The sequence below is a fragment of the Leptonychotes weddellii genome, chromosome 11, assembly GCF_054177405.1.
Source record: "Leptonychotes weddellii isolate Sample4059 chromosome 11, ASM5417740v2, whole genome shotgun sequence".
In the NCBI taxonomy this organism is placed as follows: Eukaryota; Metazoa; Chordata; class Mammalia; order Carnivora; family Phocidae; genus Leptonychotes; species Leptonychotes weddellii.
Genome location: NC_138379.1, coordinates 69,444,124 through 69,459,973, shown reverse-complemented (window position 1 = coordinate 69,459,973; position 15,850 = coordinate 69,444,124). Strand labels below are relative to the sequence as shown.

Sequence of the window (15,850 nt, the reverse complement as noted above, 5' to 3'; positions counted from 1 at the left end):
CATAGAGTTGCCACATGACCCAGCAGTTCCACTCCTAGGTATATACCCAAAAGGAATGAATATATTTACATACAAAACTTGCACAAGAATGTTCATAGCAGCATCATTCATAATAGCCAAAAGATGGAAATGACCCAAAAGTCCATCAACTGATGAGTGAACACACAAAATGTAGTATTATCCACACAATGGACTATTATGTAGCTATAAAAAGTAATGAAATATTGACACGTTACAATATGGATGAACCTTGAAAATGTTATGCTAAGTGAAAGAAGCCATCCACAAAAGAACACTGTATGCTTCCATTTATGTGGAATGTCCAGAATAGGCAAATCTGTAGAGACAGAAAGCAAATTAGTGGTTGGCAGAGGCTGGGGGAAGGGGAGAATGGGGGAAGAACTGCTAAAGAGAATGAGGTTTCTTTTTTGGCAAAGGAAATATTGTGAAAATTGATCAATTTTGTAAATACAGTAAAAACCACTAAGTCATGGGAGCAAGGACCCCACAACCGTTCCATACAGTATGTATGGTTTATCTTATCTTACCACTTTAAATGGTGAATTTTATGGTATGTGACTTACATCTCAAGAAAAAAAAAAAAAAAAAAAAGGATCCCCCTCCACCTCCCCCAGGAAAGCACTTGGCACTTAACTGTTAAGACTGGAGTCAACACAAACATTTAACATTTTTGCAGAATAAACTCTTTATAATATTTTAGGAAATCAGTTTATATACATATTGAGTTATTGCTCTGAATCTGAGTAACACATGCTAATATCTAGCCATATAAATCTAATTCCATGCTGATTTTTCAGGCTGAAATAATAAATAATTATCCTCACAGCACTTTACATAGACCCCAGCACTTACCTGACAACATCACTATTTTTTATATATATAAATATGTAGGTAAAATTTGTATACGCACACATTTATTATTCCCACTGCTCTTCAACAGATGGAACTATTGTTTTATTAAAGTCTGTATCTACAATGCTTAGCACAGATTAGAAGGGGCCAGATAAATCTTAATAGAATAAATTAATAAATCTAATTATATAATTAATTCTCTACACATACATTCTCTCACTTATCTATCTGGAAAAATCACTTCTCTAAACATTATTTTCACAGACTCTAACAACAGCCCTCTGCGAAAGACAGGGAAGGTATTAGAATCATTACAAATTAGGGTGCTTGGTTGGCTTCCATGTCTTAGTCAAGCAACTATTTAGTACCAGAACTGGTACAAGAATTCAGACTGCCTCTCATTTCTAAATAGAGTGTTCCCCACTATTTCATACTATGTCATCTTATAGATGAAAAAGGAGCCCAGAGAAGTAAAGTGACTTTTTCAAGATCACACAGGTAGACAGACACAGAATCTGGGAGAAGGCTCCAGGTCTACCCACTTACCATTCCAGGTTTGGTTTTTTTCCCTCCTGAATCACATTAGCACTTAAGACATCCCAGATTACTCTGGGTTCAGTAAGTCAATGAAAAATACCAAGCATCACTTGTATCCAGAATCCTGTGCTGGAGGCTATGGGAGCAAGGACCCCACAACCATTCCATACAGTATGTATGGCTTATCTTATTGATGAAGAGAAATTATAATCTAAATTCTGAATTGACTTTTTCAATGTGAGCTTCAATTCACAGTTACTTATCATTTATTAAAAGTGAATTCTGGGATGCCTTAATCAGAGTCAAGTAGACATGGTAAAAAAAGTAATGAGGAATTAAAAATAGGAACAAGATTGGGTACAACAGTATTCTTCATCTTTTCCTTTTCCTTTTTTTTTGTTTTTTTGTGATGACTTTTCTCCAAACACAAATTTATTACGTGCGGCACTTTCTCTAGTAGCTGGTCCCTTTTCGGTTAGCAATCCCAAGAGTTCACAATGACTGCCTTTAGTAAGGAAATAAAATATTTGCTAATATTCTCTTATGTGTTACAGAAATACTGCGGTTCAGTACATAAGTGGAATGTAGCTTATTCTTTACCTTAAGATGAAAGAGTATAAGTGCAAGGACATCAAAGATATAATAAAATAGAAATTATTCCAAGAAGAAAGAAAGATGTTCCAATTGTTAACGGTGAATTAATAAGAAAAAAAAAAATCCAAGGTTTTTAGACACTACTTACAATTGTCTGAAATCCAATAGTTACTACTCATCCGATAGTAATAAAATTTGACATACCCCCAGATCCATCTGTTTCACCACTGCTGTCAATATTGATCACCCCTGAGCCTCCAGAAGGGTTAAGTGTTTGCCTCTGATAGGAAAAAGCTTAAAAATAATAAAAAAAAAAGTTCAGTCATTAAGATAAAAATTTGTTACACCTCTTAATAATATAAGCATGGCATATTACACATTTAAATTACTACATCATTATTGAAATGAATTTCAATTTCCTTAATGAATAAATAAAGTTCAATATTAAAAAGGTAAATATGGAAATAGAAAAAACATATCAAATACCCAGCAAGTCCTTTAAATAAAAAAGACAATTATTCAATATTGGAAAATATATTCACCCATTACCTGATGAATTTCTCGGTAAGGTACCAGGATGGCTGTCCACTCTTGAAACTGCAGGACCTAAAAATAAGCAGATTGATAAGAGGGGAAAATGTCATAGTATCATAAGCCCCAAGTAAATATGCACAGAATAACCAAAATCAAGATAATTAGGTCTAGGGCGCCTGGGTGGCTCAGTTGGTTAAGCGACTGCCTTCGGCTCAGGTCATGATCATGGAGTCCCGGGATCGAGTCCTGCATCGGGCTCCCTGCTCGGCGGGGAGTCTGCTTCTCCCTCTGACCCTCCCCCCTCTCATGTGCTCTCTCTCTCTCATTCTCTCTGTCTCAAATAAATTAATAAAATCTTTAAAAAAAAAAAAAGATAATTAGGTCTAAAGATAAGACAGATTCTAAACTGCTGACAATAAAGTTCTTCTTGGTATGCATTTGAGCTGGATGGATATTAGGCCCAAGATAGCCAACACCCAACAACGCAAAGTAGGAGTAAAAGCAGCCAACAATCTCACCTCTAAAACATGAGTATCTAAAATACTCTAAAAGGCCTTTCAAATTCATCAGGCTTGTCTAACAGGCATGCCTTGTTTTTTTTGTTTTTTTAAGATTTTATTTTTATTTTTCGACAGAGAGAGACAGCGAAGGAGGGAACACAAGCAGGGGGAGTGGGAGAAGCAGGCTTCCCACTGAGCAGGGAGCCCGATGTGGGACTCGATCCCAGGACCCTGGGATCATGACCGGAGCCGAAGGCAGACGCTTAACAACTGAGCCACCCAGGTACCCGGGCATACCTTGTTTTATCACACTTCGCTTTACTGTGCTTCACAGATGACTACAGTTTTAACAAACAGAATTTGTGGTAACTGCAACAAGCAAGTCTATGGGTGCCATTTTTCCAACAGTATTTGCTCACTTTGTGTCTGCCACATTTTGGTAATTCTCAAAATATTTCAAACTTTTTCAAATTTATGGTGATCTGTGAACAGTGGTCTTTGATGTTACTATTATAATTGTTTTGGGGTACCATGAACCATACCCATATAACACAGCAAACTTAATAAATGATATATGTACTCTGACTGCAGATGTGGAAACATCAAGAGAAGCAGAATTAGAAGTGGAGCCTGGAAATGTGACTGAATTGCTGCAATCTCATGATAAAACGAACAGATGAGCAGTAGCTTCTTACAAGTGAGCAAAGACAGTGGTTTCTTATGATGGAATCTACTCGTGGTGAAGAAGTTGTGAGGGTTGGGATGACTCCAATTTTGGAAGAAAGTTCTACTGTGGGTAAAATGCTATCAAACAGTATCACTTACTACAGAAAAATCATTTGTGAAAAGAAGAGTCAACTGATGTGGCAAACTTCATCGCTGTCTAATTTTAAGAAACTGCCACGGCCACCCCATCCTTCAGCAACCACCATCCTGATTGGTCAGCAGCTATCAACACTGAGGCAAGACCCTCCACTGGCAAAAAGACTGCAACTTGCTGAAAGCTCACATGATACTTAGTATTTTTAGCAATAAAGTATTTTTTAATTATGGTAAGTACTTTTTTTTAGATATAATACTATTGCCACCTAACAAACAACAGTATATTATAAACATAACTTTTATATGCACTAGAAAACCAAAAAATTAATTTGACTTGTTTTATTGCAATATTTGCTTTACTGTGGTGGTCTGGAACCAAACCCACAATATCTCCAAGGTATGACTGTATTTAAAAAGTTATTCAACAACAAAATATACTGAAATTGATCTATGAGGGTAAAAGTATATCAGACTGTATCTATTACTTTTGCAACAACAAAGAATGATTTCCCCTGCAGTCCAATTTCTTGAAAAGCACAAGACGGGTTCCATATCACAACGATCACCACACTTACTGTTAATCAGAAGTTCTAGTATGCTCTCCGATGCAGTGGTAACAGATACCTCCAGGCAATGTGCAAAACTGGACAGTGCCTTGCTGCGGACAGTCGGTGCCTTGTCTACACAACGGTCAAATATAATTTCCTGCACCAAGAACTTATGCTTTAAGATCTTCTGATGCTCCAACGAGAGAGTGTTATCTACTGCTCTTTCAGGCAGTTCCAACAGAGCTAAGACAACATCTAGAGTAAAAACCCTGTGTGGGATCTGATAAAGCAAAATCATAAGAATATCCATCAGACAGGAATAAAAACCAAAGGATCCCTTATGTATTCAGATCTGTCTGTCAGGAGGTTGCAGAGCCAGGAACCAAGATTTTATGCGTATCTCCTACCTTGGAACTTCGTGAATATCTGTAAAGCCAGGCAATGAATGTAGCATACTCCCTGCTGGGAAGTTTGCTGAGCAGCTGGACCAGGGACTGGGCTGCATAGGTCCGATAATCTGATTTATCAGTTACCTGAAACATAAGCATTGAGAGGCTGTCCAGCCACTGTCTACCTACAAGACAACTGAAACACATGTTGTGATACAAGTGGAAAATTAGTGAATGTAACTAGTTCAGTGAATCTTTAAATGTTATAAAAATGACTAGCAAATTTTAGGTTTCAGACCCCTTTGAAAACTAATCTGTAAGAAATCTCTAAGTCCTCCCCTCAGAAATACAAACTTAGCACACATAATTTCAGAGAGTTTATGGACCCCCCAGAATCTACTGCAGTCAAGTTAAGAATCATTTGTCCAAACTGCTATAGAAATTGAAGAGATAATCATAAGAATTTGAACATTAACTGGATATTTGATGATATTAAGGAATTACTGTATATTTTCTTTGGCATGTTGGTATTTTGTGGTTAGGTTTTTAGAGTTCTTATCCTCTAGAGATACATATGAAATATTTAAGCATCAATGGATGATAGTGAAATTTGCTTAAACAAAAAAACCCCAATGTTCACATGTGTTGAGGAAATTATACCCTATAGGGGTATAAATGACATAAAATTGTTGAAGGTGGTTGCTCATCACCCTATTCTATTTATTCATATGTTTGAAATTTTCAAAATAAAAAGGATTCCCCCCCAAAAAGAATAGTCTGTCAATGGGAACATGTAGTGAAAATATTAAATAAAACTACTTTCCATAATGATAACAGACTCATTCCCAAGAACAAATACACATATAAGCACACACATTCACCTTCACATATATTATATATTTTTATCATCATCATTATCATTATTACTATTACTATTAAAGCAAATGGTACCTTGGCACAGATGTGCTGGAGTAAGATACGAAGGACTGGGAATATATTTTCCTTTAGTTCATCCACAAGTGAGCTATTTAAAAAAGAAACCACACCCATTGTTTAAAATACACCAACTATATAAAATAGTAATTTCTCGGCTCTGTTCTCTAACACCATTACCTCTATGTTTTAGAAATCCTGAATATTAAAAACTATTTACCCCATATTGCAAGCATGTTTCAGTGAATAGAGTAAAACAGAGTTTCACAGGAGAAAACCATTCTCTATGTCCTATGAGTGGTTTTAGAGAGCTGCTGCCATGCAGACAGCTATAGTCAGGGAGGAGCAAATGTGCAATCTTCGTATGACTCTTTTGGCTATTTACTAAATTTCACATTAAGACTCTAAAATAGTCTTTTGGGGTAAATAATAATAAATGAGACACAGCACCACCTTGTGGTAGCTCAGTGAAATGCTACCAATTTCAAGGGCTTTGTTATCAATACCTCTCCAAACTTTAACCAAGATTATTATTTTTTTTTAAGTTTACTTATTTATTTTAGTAATCTCTACCCCCAATGTGGCCTCAACCCCATGACCCCAAGATCAAGAGTCACACATTCTTCGATTGAGCCAGCCAGGCGCCCCAGATTATTACTGTAATGTCCAGATTTAACCCATCTTTAAATCTGTACCATTAAATGGATACTACAGCAATTGGAGATACCATGAACTGTTACGGAAGAGTCAAAATGGGTGTTTCCACTTAAAGGATCTTAGTTATTTAATGTTTTAAAAAATCCCCCACAAGAGATATTTGCTCAATGATCAGATGACAGCCTATATATACCTGGATTCTACCATCCACACCCCACATCTCCAACTACACTATATCCCATGAACACCTACAGGCATGTACACACTCTCATATACTTACCACTTCATTCTACCACCTCCACAATGCATGCCAAATATTCAATAAAGGAGGGAAAGAAAAGCCAATGACATAGCAAATATGTCTATCAATTATTGCTAAAGAAGTAAAAATTGACTTAATTCTTCCCTTTAGGAAGTATGGTCTGTAAGGGGAGGGGAATAGAAAAGTGAGAAGAAACAAGGAAAAAGTGGCAAGGAACAAAGATAAAGAGACTCAAAGAAGACAGAAATACAAAAAGGAAAGGAAGAGGCAGCCTTGTAAGAGAGGCAAACACTGAGGCAGATGATGATAAAACAGAGAAGCAACTCATTCCTCAGAGCCTGACCTTACAGGCTGGAGGGAATCAAGCTGGAGGCTGGTGCTGGCCCATGAATTACAGACTCTGTATCCCTCAACAACGCCCCAGTGCAGAGGCTACCAACAGTGACACGGGCCACGTGAACCAGAGGAACTCGGAAGTACTTTACTTTGACCCCCAAAACCACAACAGGCCAGAAATCTGTTAGTTTCCATAGGTGTCAGAAATCTTGGTTAGTACAGGGCCCAGCAGGCTTAAGGGAGAGTGATAAAGAGAGTGAAAATCCAAGCTGTGCCTCACCTGATGAACTGGACCGCCTGGTTTCTACTGTTGATGACTGATGTTGTAATACTAAGGGGAGCACGATGGGCTCCTTCACCTGCTTCTAACATTAATATCACATTTAGCATTTGATGGAAAACACAACCTATAACCTGGAAGAGAGAAGAAAATTCTACTTAAGGCATGATAAAGAATCCAAAGGCCTCAAAGACAGCGATGCAGACCACGGTAAACCATTTTTTTTTTTTTTTAAGATTTTATTTGAGAGAGAGCACACAAGTGTGGGGGGAGGGGCAGAGGAAGAGGGAGAAGCAGGCTCCTCATTGAGCCGGGAGCCTGACATGGAGCTCGATCCCAGGACCCTGGGATCATGACCTGAGCCGAAGGCAGATGCTTAACTGACTGAGCCACCCAGGTGCTCCAGGGTAAACCATTCCAAGCTGTGTGAAGGTAAGTCAGGTTGACATAGTTTTTGGGTGAACACTGGAAATATGTTTCTTGGACAATTACCAAGTATTCAATAAACACATGATGGAAACAGAGTGAAAACACTGCTTACAAATAGTGATAGGAATATCATCTAGTTTTTCACCCTACCCTCTCAAACTGTAGCCCTGAAATTAGGGCAAATAGAGGATTGCCACTTCTAAATGGCAAAAAAATGCCACTGCTAATCCCTTATAGAACAAGGGACAAATGGTACTTTACACTTGTGTTTTACCTGAAGTTTACAACGCACCTTCCAATATATCACCTCATATAATTTATTCGACTAACCAATTCATTCATCCTGTAAATAAAACATGTACTGAAAACCACATATGTGGCAGGTATTGTGTTAAGCACATTCATATATATTACTAGATTTAATCTTAAACCTCAGAACAACTGCATAAGGTAAGTGAGGCATTTCCATTTTATATATGTTATTATTTCCACTTTATATCTAATAAAAGAGCCTCCATGGCTAAAACAAACATGTCTAATGTCAAGTCAACACTCTCACAACTAAAAAATACTACATCTTGAGAGACACTGTGGACCTAAAGGCATAAATTTCCCCATCCAGCTAAGCTTACAAATGTTACAAAGAGCACAGAAATTGAAAGCATTCATGTGAATTCTATCCCATCCATATTTTATTTTTTTTTATTTTTTATTTTTTTTTAAGATTTTATTTATTTATTTATTTGACAGAGAGAGACACAGTGAGAAAGGGAACACAAGCAGGGGGAGTGGGAGAAGGAGAAGCAGGCTTCCCGCTGAGCAGGGAGCCCGATGTGGGGCTCGATCCCAGGACCCTGGGATCATGACCTGAGCCGAAGGCAGACGCTTAACGACTGAGCCACCCAGGCGCCCCCCATCCATATTTTAAACAAAGAAATGGTAATGGTATAATAAATTATAAAATACAGCATGTTTCCTAAACAACAGGCATGGCACTCAGCATCCGACAGGCATTCTTCCATTTCCTCCTCCTGACAACCCTGTGAGAAGACTGAGGTTTGGAAAGGCTGAGTACCTCATACAAGAAGACACAGCTGAAGGGGGTGGAGCCACAATTCAACCACCAATGTACACAACCTGGCCCAAAGCCTGAACCTACTTCTTTTTTTCTTTTTTTTTAGACTTTATTTATGAGAGAGAATGAGAGAGGAAGAGCAGAGGGAGAGAGACAAGCAGACTCTGCGCTGAACGCCAAGCCCAATGCGGGGCTTGATCCCATGACCCTGAGATCATGACCTGAGCCGAAACCAAGAGTCAGTGCTTAACTGACTGAGCCATCCAGGTGCCCCCCGAACCTACTTCTTAACCACCATGTGACTCGCCCTGGAAATTAAGTGTAGCACAGCCACCAAAAGTCACAGGACCTCATTCTATCACATTTTTTGTAAAATCTTGTTTTATTAATGACATCCAAGTTTAGTAACACCATAATGCTTGAACAAACCCGACTCCAAAGTTTAGATAGTGATACTATTAAGTTAACTTGGGGAGCAAAATCCATATATGAATACTAACTAGGAATGACAACCAATATTTCTGTAGCATTCTCAACTAAAATGATATAAATACTAATAGAAATACTGAAGCACACATGAAACTTGCCAAAGAAAACTTGAAAATTCCAAGACTGTCTGTTCTTTTTAGAATAATTTGGTGACTATTTCTCTAAAAGTAACACTCTGTTCAGTGTTCTTCCTACCTAATTCATACTGGAACCAATTTTTGTATGAAACCTAACAATAATTTGCCATGGCCTCCAAATATTTGAATATCAATTTGGTTATGAAGAACAGGAAGCAAATAGAAATGGTGATGCTTTTCATGCTACAAATGATAAAAGGTCATGAAAATGACTTGGTAAATTAAAATGGCATTATACCAAATGCTGCCAATGTTTTTCCATTATATGATTCAGATGATTTCAATTCAACTAGTAACTAAATTAAATCTTTTTCTCCTTTACCTTATCTCCTTCTCCATGAATGGAGGAGCAGAGCAAATACAATCCATGATAGGCCAGTTCTGGTACGTATTTTGCTTGATTAAGGTTTCTAAAGAAAAAAGGCAAAAGATTAGTTAATGGATATGATTTTACTCGGAATCTTCCGTAACCCTATAATAAACCACATCCAAGTGAATAAATTCTACTTGTGTGCCAATTAGGATAAAATGGCATTTATACTTTTGCTAGAGCATAATTTTAGCACTGGAAGAATGAGTGGCTCACCTGGTCTGTGTCACATGAAATTCATGAAGAACTGGTTCAAAATTAGTTAATGCAACAAAGACCTAGAAAACAGACACCAAGAAGAGACCTGATTTTTCCTACTCGTTAAATATTAGCCATCATCTCTACCCTCTGAGGTTGCCCCAAGGTTTTTTGGAATTCTCACTTACTTCTATACAATTTTGTATACACTGTGGCTTTTCTTTCAGGGAAAATTTGGACAGCAGCCTTAAAAAATTCTTCAAAAGGTGAAAGATGGCATTTCGAATTTGACAAAGGTCTCGGGCAGAAAAACGAATACTTTCTTCATCTTCCTGTTGTTCTATTTCATCCACCTAGATTATGAAGAAATGTATAGGTGACTGCACAGTAATGCCTAACACTTTGCCCCATGGTTTTCAACGTACTCAAATCAAATCCAGTTAAACTCCAGGTGGTTGCTGACTTGCTGAGGTGATATGACCCTGATCAGGTCCCTTAACTGCTGTCTCCACAGCCAGAACAATAAATCATTGGACTCTGTGACTGCACAGTAGTTTCTAGCTCTGTATTTTTATGTCAATGGGAATTCTTATGTTTCTTGGAAGTTTTCATGTCAAAGAACATACACCATCCTACCTAGTCATCACACAAAAATTTGGAATTAATATTATTCCATTACACTCTTATGGACATGAGTCCTCAGGATACTTCAACGTTCCTGTCTAATGACAATAAGATAATGTGGCAAATATACCTGTTCGGATGTTGCCAAACATACCTGGGAACAAGGCTGGCGAGAGATTATGGGGAGGTTGGAAAGATGACAAGGTAGAAATGTATTCTCAGTAGTACATAAAACCTGAGAACAACTTAAAGTCATACTGGATAGTTGATGATACTTTAGGATCATTTGGTTATAATCATGATACCCCAAAACCATATTTTAATATAAAGTTAATTCTTAAATCACAATCTTGTGTTGGTTCAGATATGCTTTACTATTCCATTTACATCTTACCTCAGTATCTTCTTTCCTGGGTGGCTTTCCTCTTTTCCTATTCCCTCTTGGATTTGCCTCAGAGTTCTTAGGCTGCTCTTTCTTTCTTTTCCGATTCAAGTTAGATTCCTGAGGCCAGCTCTTCTTTAGAATCAGAATACATTTGTCAAACATCACTTGGTGGAACACTTGATTGGCTACACTGCCTATTTATAAAGAATAAAGAGTAGGTAGGTTAGATTTAATTGTCTTGAAATTGGTCTGTAACAACAAATGAAAAATTAATAAGTAAAAATGAGTTATCATCAACTCCAAATAAACAATGACCCTTTAGCAAAAAAAGTACCATTCAACTTCAGCCTCAGGAGATGAGAAATAGTGCTGATCCAAAATAAATAAGATATCCGTATCTGACCAGGGAGTAACTGGCTTTATACTTGTCGTGCTGCCATAAACTATTAAACTGGACAAAAATGTATAAAATAACCATTTTAAGACATGGAGCAATAGGCAGCATAGAAACACAATCTCTCAGAAAACAAAAACAAATGAGGTAAACCCTAAAATTGCCCGTTTTGTGTTTTGAGGAAATTTCTGGACAACAGCAGAAAATGGTGAACCCAAGTACATTATGACAGTGTTACTAAGTTGAGACTACAGAATCAGAGTCAGGAAGGCAAGGGTAGCTGGAGTTTACGGAAGAGAGTACTGGAGAAGAGGAAGCTACACAGAAAAAGAGCTTCAGAGATCTCCATAGGGCTGAATACAAGCTAGGTACACAGAGGGTAAAACTTCATGAAGGTAAGCAAAGAACAATTTCCAAGGAGCTAGAAGATAATAATTTTCATAACTCACACAGGGTTGAGAAATATTTGAGTTCTGGCCAGCCAGTGCTGAAACCTTAAACATCTGGAGCATTCAGTAGCCACCTTGGAAAGAAACACACCTTAAGAGTAGGGCTAAACTAGCTCTAGAGTAAAGGCTACTTCATATCTGGTCCAACAAAGCTTTAAAACAAGCCTCAAAAGGATCAAGTTAATCCACGGATAACTGCCTATCAAAATATACTTAAACACTATTTGAAGGGAAGCAATAATGTAACCATGTTTCCAACACTGTATTATGAATATGACCGTAATACTGTATGCCATAAAAACTTTATAAGGATTCATTCATTAGTGTACGGGCTAGGCTACCATGAAGTAATCCTTTTTTTTTTTTTTAAGATTTTATTTTATTTATTTATGAGCGAGAGAGAGCATGCGCACATGAGCATGCATGAGTAGGGAGAGAGGCAGAGAGGGAGCAGAGGCAGAGAGAGACTCTCTCTAGCTGACTCCATGCTGAGCTCAGAGCCAGATGTTGGGCTCGATCCCATGACCCTGAGATCATGACCTGAGCAGAAACCAAGAGTCAGATGCTTAACTGACTGAGCCACCCAGGTGCCCCAAGAATACAGTATAATCAGTAACATCAAAAGTAGGTTCTTTGAAATAAGCAATACAATTAACAAATCTGTATCTAGATTGATGAAAACAACAACAAAAAAGAAATACAAATAACCAATCAGACATGAAAGGGAACATATCACTACAGATTTTACAAACAAAAAAACTTTCAAAGAAAACTCCAGGCCAAGACGGCTTCATTACTGAACGCTACCAAAAATTTAAGGCAGAAAAACAATCCCTTCTTCACAAACTTCCAAAATATAAAAAAGGCAAGAGCACTACCGAACTCATTATATGAGACTGGTATTATCCTGAAACTCAAACCAGACAAAGGCTTATCAAAAAAAGAGTATCCCTTAGAATATAGATGCAAAAATCTTCAATTAAAATATTAGCTAACAGAATCTGGCAACACATAAAAAGGATTACACACTATGATCAAGGAAATGCAAAATCGGTTTAACATGAAAATCAATCATCATAATACACTCTATTATTGGAATAAGGATCAAAAACCACATGACCATCTCATAGATACAGAAGAGCAAAGAACAAAATTCAATACCCTTTCATAATAAAACACTCAACAAACTAGGAATAACAATGTCTTAAAGGTGATCCTCAAAACACCCACAGCAAATATACTTAAGAACAAAAGACTGAAAGTTTTCCTCCTGAGATCAGGAACAAGACAAGATGCCCACCTCCTGACTTCTGCTCAGCACTATACTAGAGGTCCTCATCAGGGCAATTAGGCAAAAAAAAAAAAAAAGAAAAGAAATTAAAGGCACCTAAACTGGAAAGGAAGAAGTAAAATTATGTCTACTCACAGATGATATGATCTTATACATAGAAAATCCTAATAGAAACAATAAATGAGTTTAGCAAGGTTTCACAGTATAAGATCAGTAATAAAAAAATCAATTGTACTTCTCTGATTAAAAAAAGGGCAGAGGACCTGAACAGATAGTTTTCCAAAAAAGACATACAAATGGTCAACAGGTACCTGAAAAGATGCTCAACATTACTAATTATCAGGGAAATGCAAATCAAAACCAAAAATGAGATATTACCTCATACTTGTCACATGGCTAAAATCAAAAAGACAAGGGGGGAGCCTGGGCGGCTCAGTTGGTTAAGTGGCTGCCTTTGGCTCAGGTCATGATCCCAGGGACCTGGGATGGAGTCCCGCTTTGGGCTCCCTGCTCAGCAGGGATTCTGGTTCTCCCTGTGCCTCTCCCCCAACTCGTGCTTGATCATTTGCGCTCTCTCTCTTTCAAATAAATAAAATCTTTAAAAAAAAAAGAGAGACAAGAAATGAGAAATGCAAGGATGTGGAGAAAAAGGAACCCTCATGCACTGTTGGTGGGAATGTTGGTACAGCCACTGTGGAAAGAAAATAGCACAGAAGTTACTCAAAAAATTAAAAACTGAAATACTATAAGATCCAGTATTTCCACTACTGGGTATCTAACCAAAGAAAAAAAAAAAAACAAACCAAAGAAAAACTAATTCAAAAATATACATGCACCCCTATGTTTACTGCAGCATTATTTACAACTGTCAATATATGGAAGCAGCCCAAGTGTCCACTGATAGATGAGTGGATAAAGGTGTGGGGTGTGTGTGTGTGTGTGTGTGTGTATATACACACACACCGGATTACTCAGCTACAAAAAAGAATGAGATCTTGCCATTTGCAACAACACAGACAGACCTAGAGGGCAGTGTGCTAAGTGAAATAAATCAGACAGACAAAGACAAATGCCACATGATTTCACATATATGTGAAAACTAAAAAAATAAAACAAACAAAAAAAGCTGTAACAAGGGGCGCCTGGGTGGCTCAGTCGGTTAAGCGGCTGCCTTCAGCTCGGGTCATGATCCCAAAGTCCTGGGATCGAGCCCCACGTCGGGCTCCCTGCTCAGTGGAGAGCCTGCTTCTCCCTCTCCCTCTCCCTGCCTCTCTGTCTACTTGTGCTCTCTCTCTCTCTGTCAAATAAATAAATAAAATCTTTAAAAAAAAAAAAAAGCTGTAACAAACCAATAAATACAGAGAACAAACTGGTAGTTGCTTGAGGGGTTGGAGATGGGTAAAATGGGTGAGGGGAAATAGAAGGCTTCCAGTTATAGAACAAATAAATCATGGGAATGAAAGGCACAGCATGGGGAATATACTCCATGGTACTGTAATAGCACAGAATGGTGACATGATAGCCTCACTTGGAGTGAGCATAGCATAAGGTACAGACTTATCATATAGACTTGTCCCAACACTATATTGTATGCCTGAAATTAATGTAACATTGTACATCAACTACACTTAAATAAGTAAATTGTACTTTTACACACTACCAGTAAATAATCTGAAAATGAAACTGAGAAAACAATTTCATCTACAATAGCATGGAAAAGAATAAAATACTTAGGAATAAATTTAACCGAGTAAGTATAAGAGTTATATACTGAAAAGTATAAAATAATGAAACAAATCAGGGAAAACTAAAATAAATGGAAAGACAGCCTATGTTCATGGACTGGAAGACTTAATGTTGTTAAGATGGCAACACTCCCCAAACTGATCTAAGGATTCAGTGTACTGTCAAAATCCCAGAAGCCTTTTTGGGTAGAAACTGACATGCAACTCCTATAATTCACGTGAAAATGCAAGGGACCCAGAATAACCAAAACAATCTTGAAAAAGAGCACACTGTGATTAAAAATTGAGTATCAACAGAATCCCAACCATAATTCAGAAACATTTAAAACAGAAGGTAATTGGCAAGAACACCACTTGCTGGAAAGCTGCAAGTGGCCTACAATGAACAACACTCTTCACTTTGGCATAGATCTCAGCCCTAATCAGAAGGAACTGCATCTCAGGGAAATCCAAATCAAAACCTCAATGAGATATCACCTCACACCAGTCAGAATGGCTAAAATTAACAAGTCAGGAAACGACAGATGTTGGCGGGGATGCAGAGAAAGGGGAACCCTCCTACACTGTTGGTGGGAATGCAAGCTGGTGCAGCCACTCAGGAAAACAGTACGGAGGTTCCTCAAAAAGTTGAAAATACAGCTACCATATGATCCAGCAATTGCACTACTGGGTATTTACCACAAAGATACAAATGTAGGGATCCGAAGGGGTATGTGCACCCCAATGTTTATAGCAGCAGTGTCCACAATAGCCAAACTCTGGAAAGAGCCAAGATGTCCATCGACAGATGAATGGATAAAGAAGATATGGTATATATATACAATGGAATATTATGCAGCCATCAAAAGGAAAGAAATCTTGCCATTTGCAACGACGTGGATGGAACTGGAGGGTATTATGCTGAGTGAAATAAGTCAATCAGAGAAAGACATGTATCATATGATTTCACTCATATGAGGAATTCTTAATCTCAGGAAAGAAACTGAGGGTTGCTGGAGT

General features: G+C 37.7%; 1 protein-coding gene across 1 annotated transcript in view; it reads right to left on the bottom strand.

The window, feature by feature from the left end:
• NCAPD3 (non-SMC condensin II complex subunit D3) overlaps window positions 1-15,850 on the bottom strand; it is a 43,880-nt gene that overhangs the window by 21,828 nt on the left and 6,202 nt on the right. The window contains exons 4-13 of the mRNA XM_081799068.1: window positions 10,982-11,166; window positions 10,152-10,316; window positions 9,982-10,043; window positions 9,718-9,805; window positions 7,266-7,399; window positions 5,749-5,821; window positions 4,816-4,941; window positions 4,436-4,688; window positions 2,554-2,610; window positions 2,209-2,298 (exon numbers count right to left, since the gene is read on the bottom strand). Coding sequence (XP_081655194.1) covers window positions 2,209-2,298; window positions 2,554-2,610; window positions 4,436-4,688; window positions 4,816-4,941; window positions 5,749-5,821; window positions 7,266-7,399; window positions 9,718-9,805; window positions 9,982-10,043; window positions 10,152-10,316; window positions 10,982-11,166 — 1,233 coding nt within the window. The remainder of the gene's footprint in view (window positions 1-2,208; window positions 2,299-2,553; window positions 2,611-4,435; window positions 4,689-4,815; window positions 4,942-5,748; window positions 5,822-7,265; window positions 7,400-9,717; window positions 9,806-9,981; window positions 10,044-10,151; window positions 10,317-10,981; window positions 11,167-15,850) is intronic.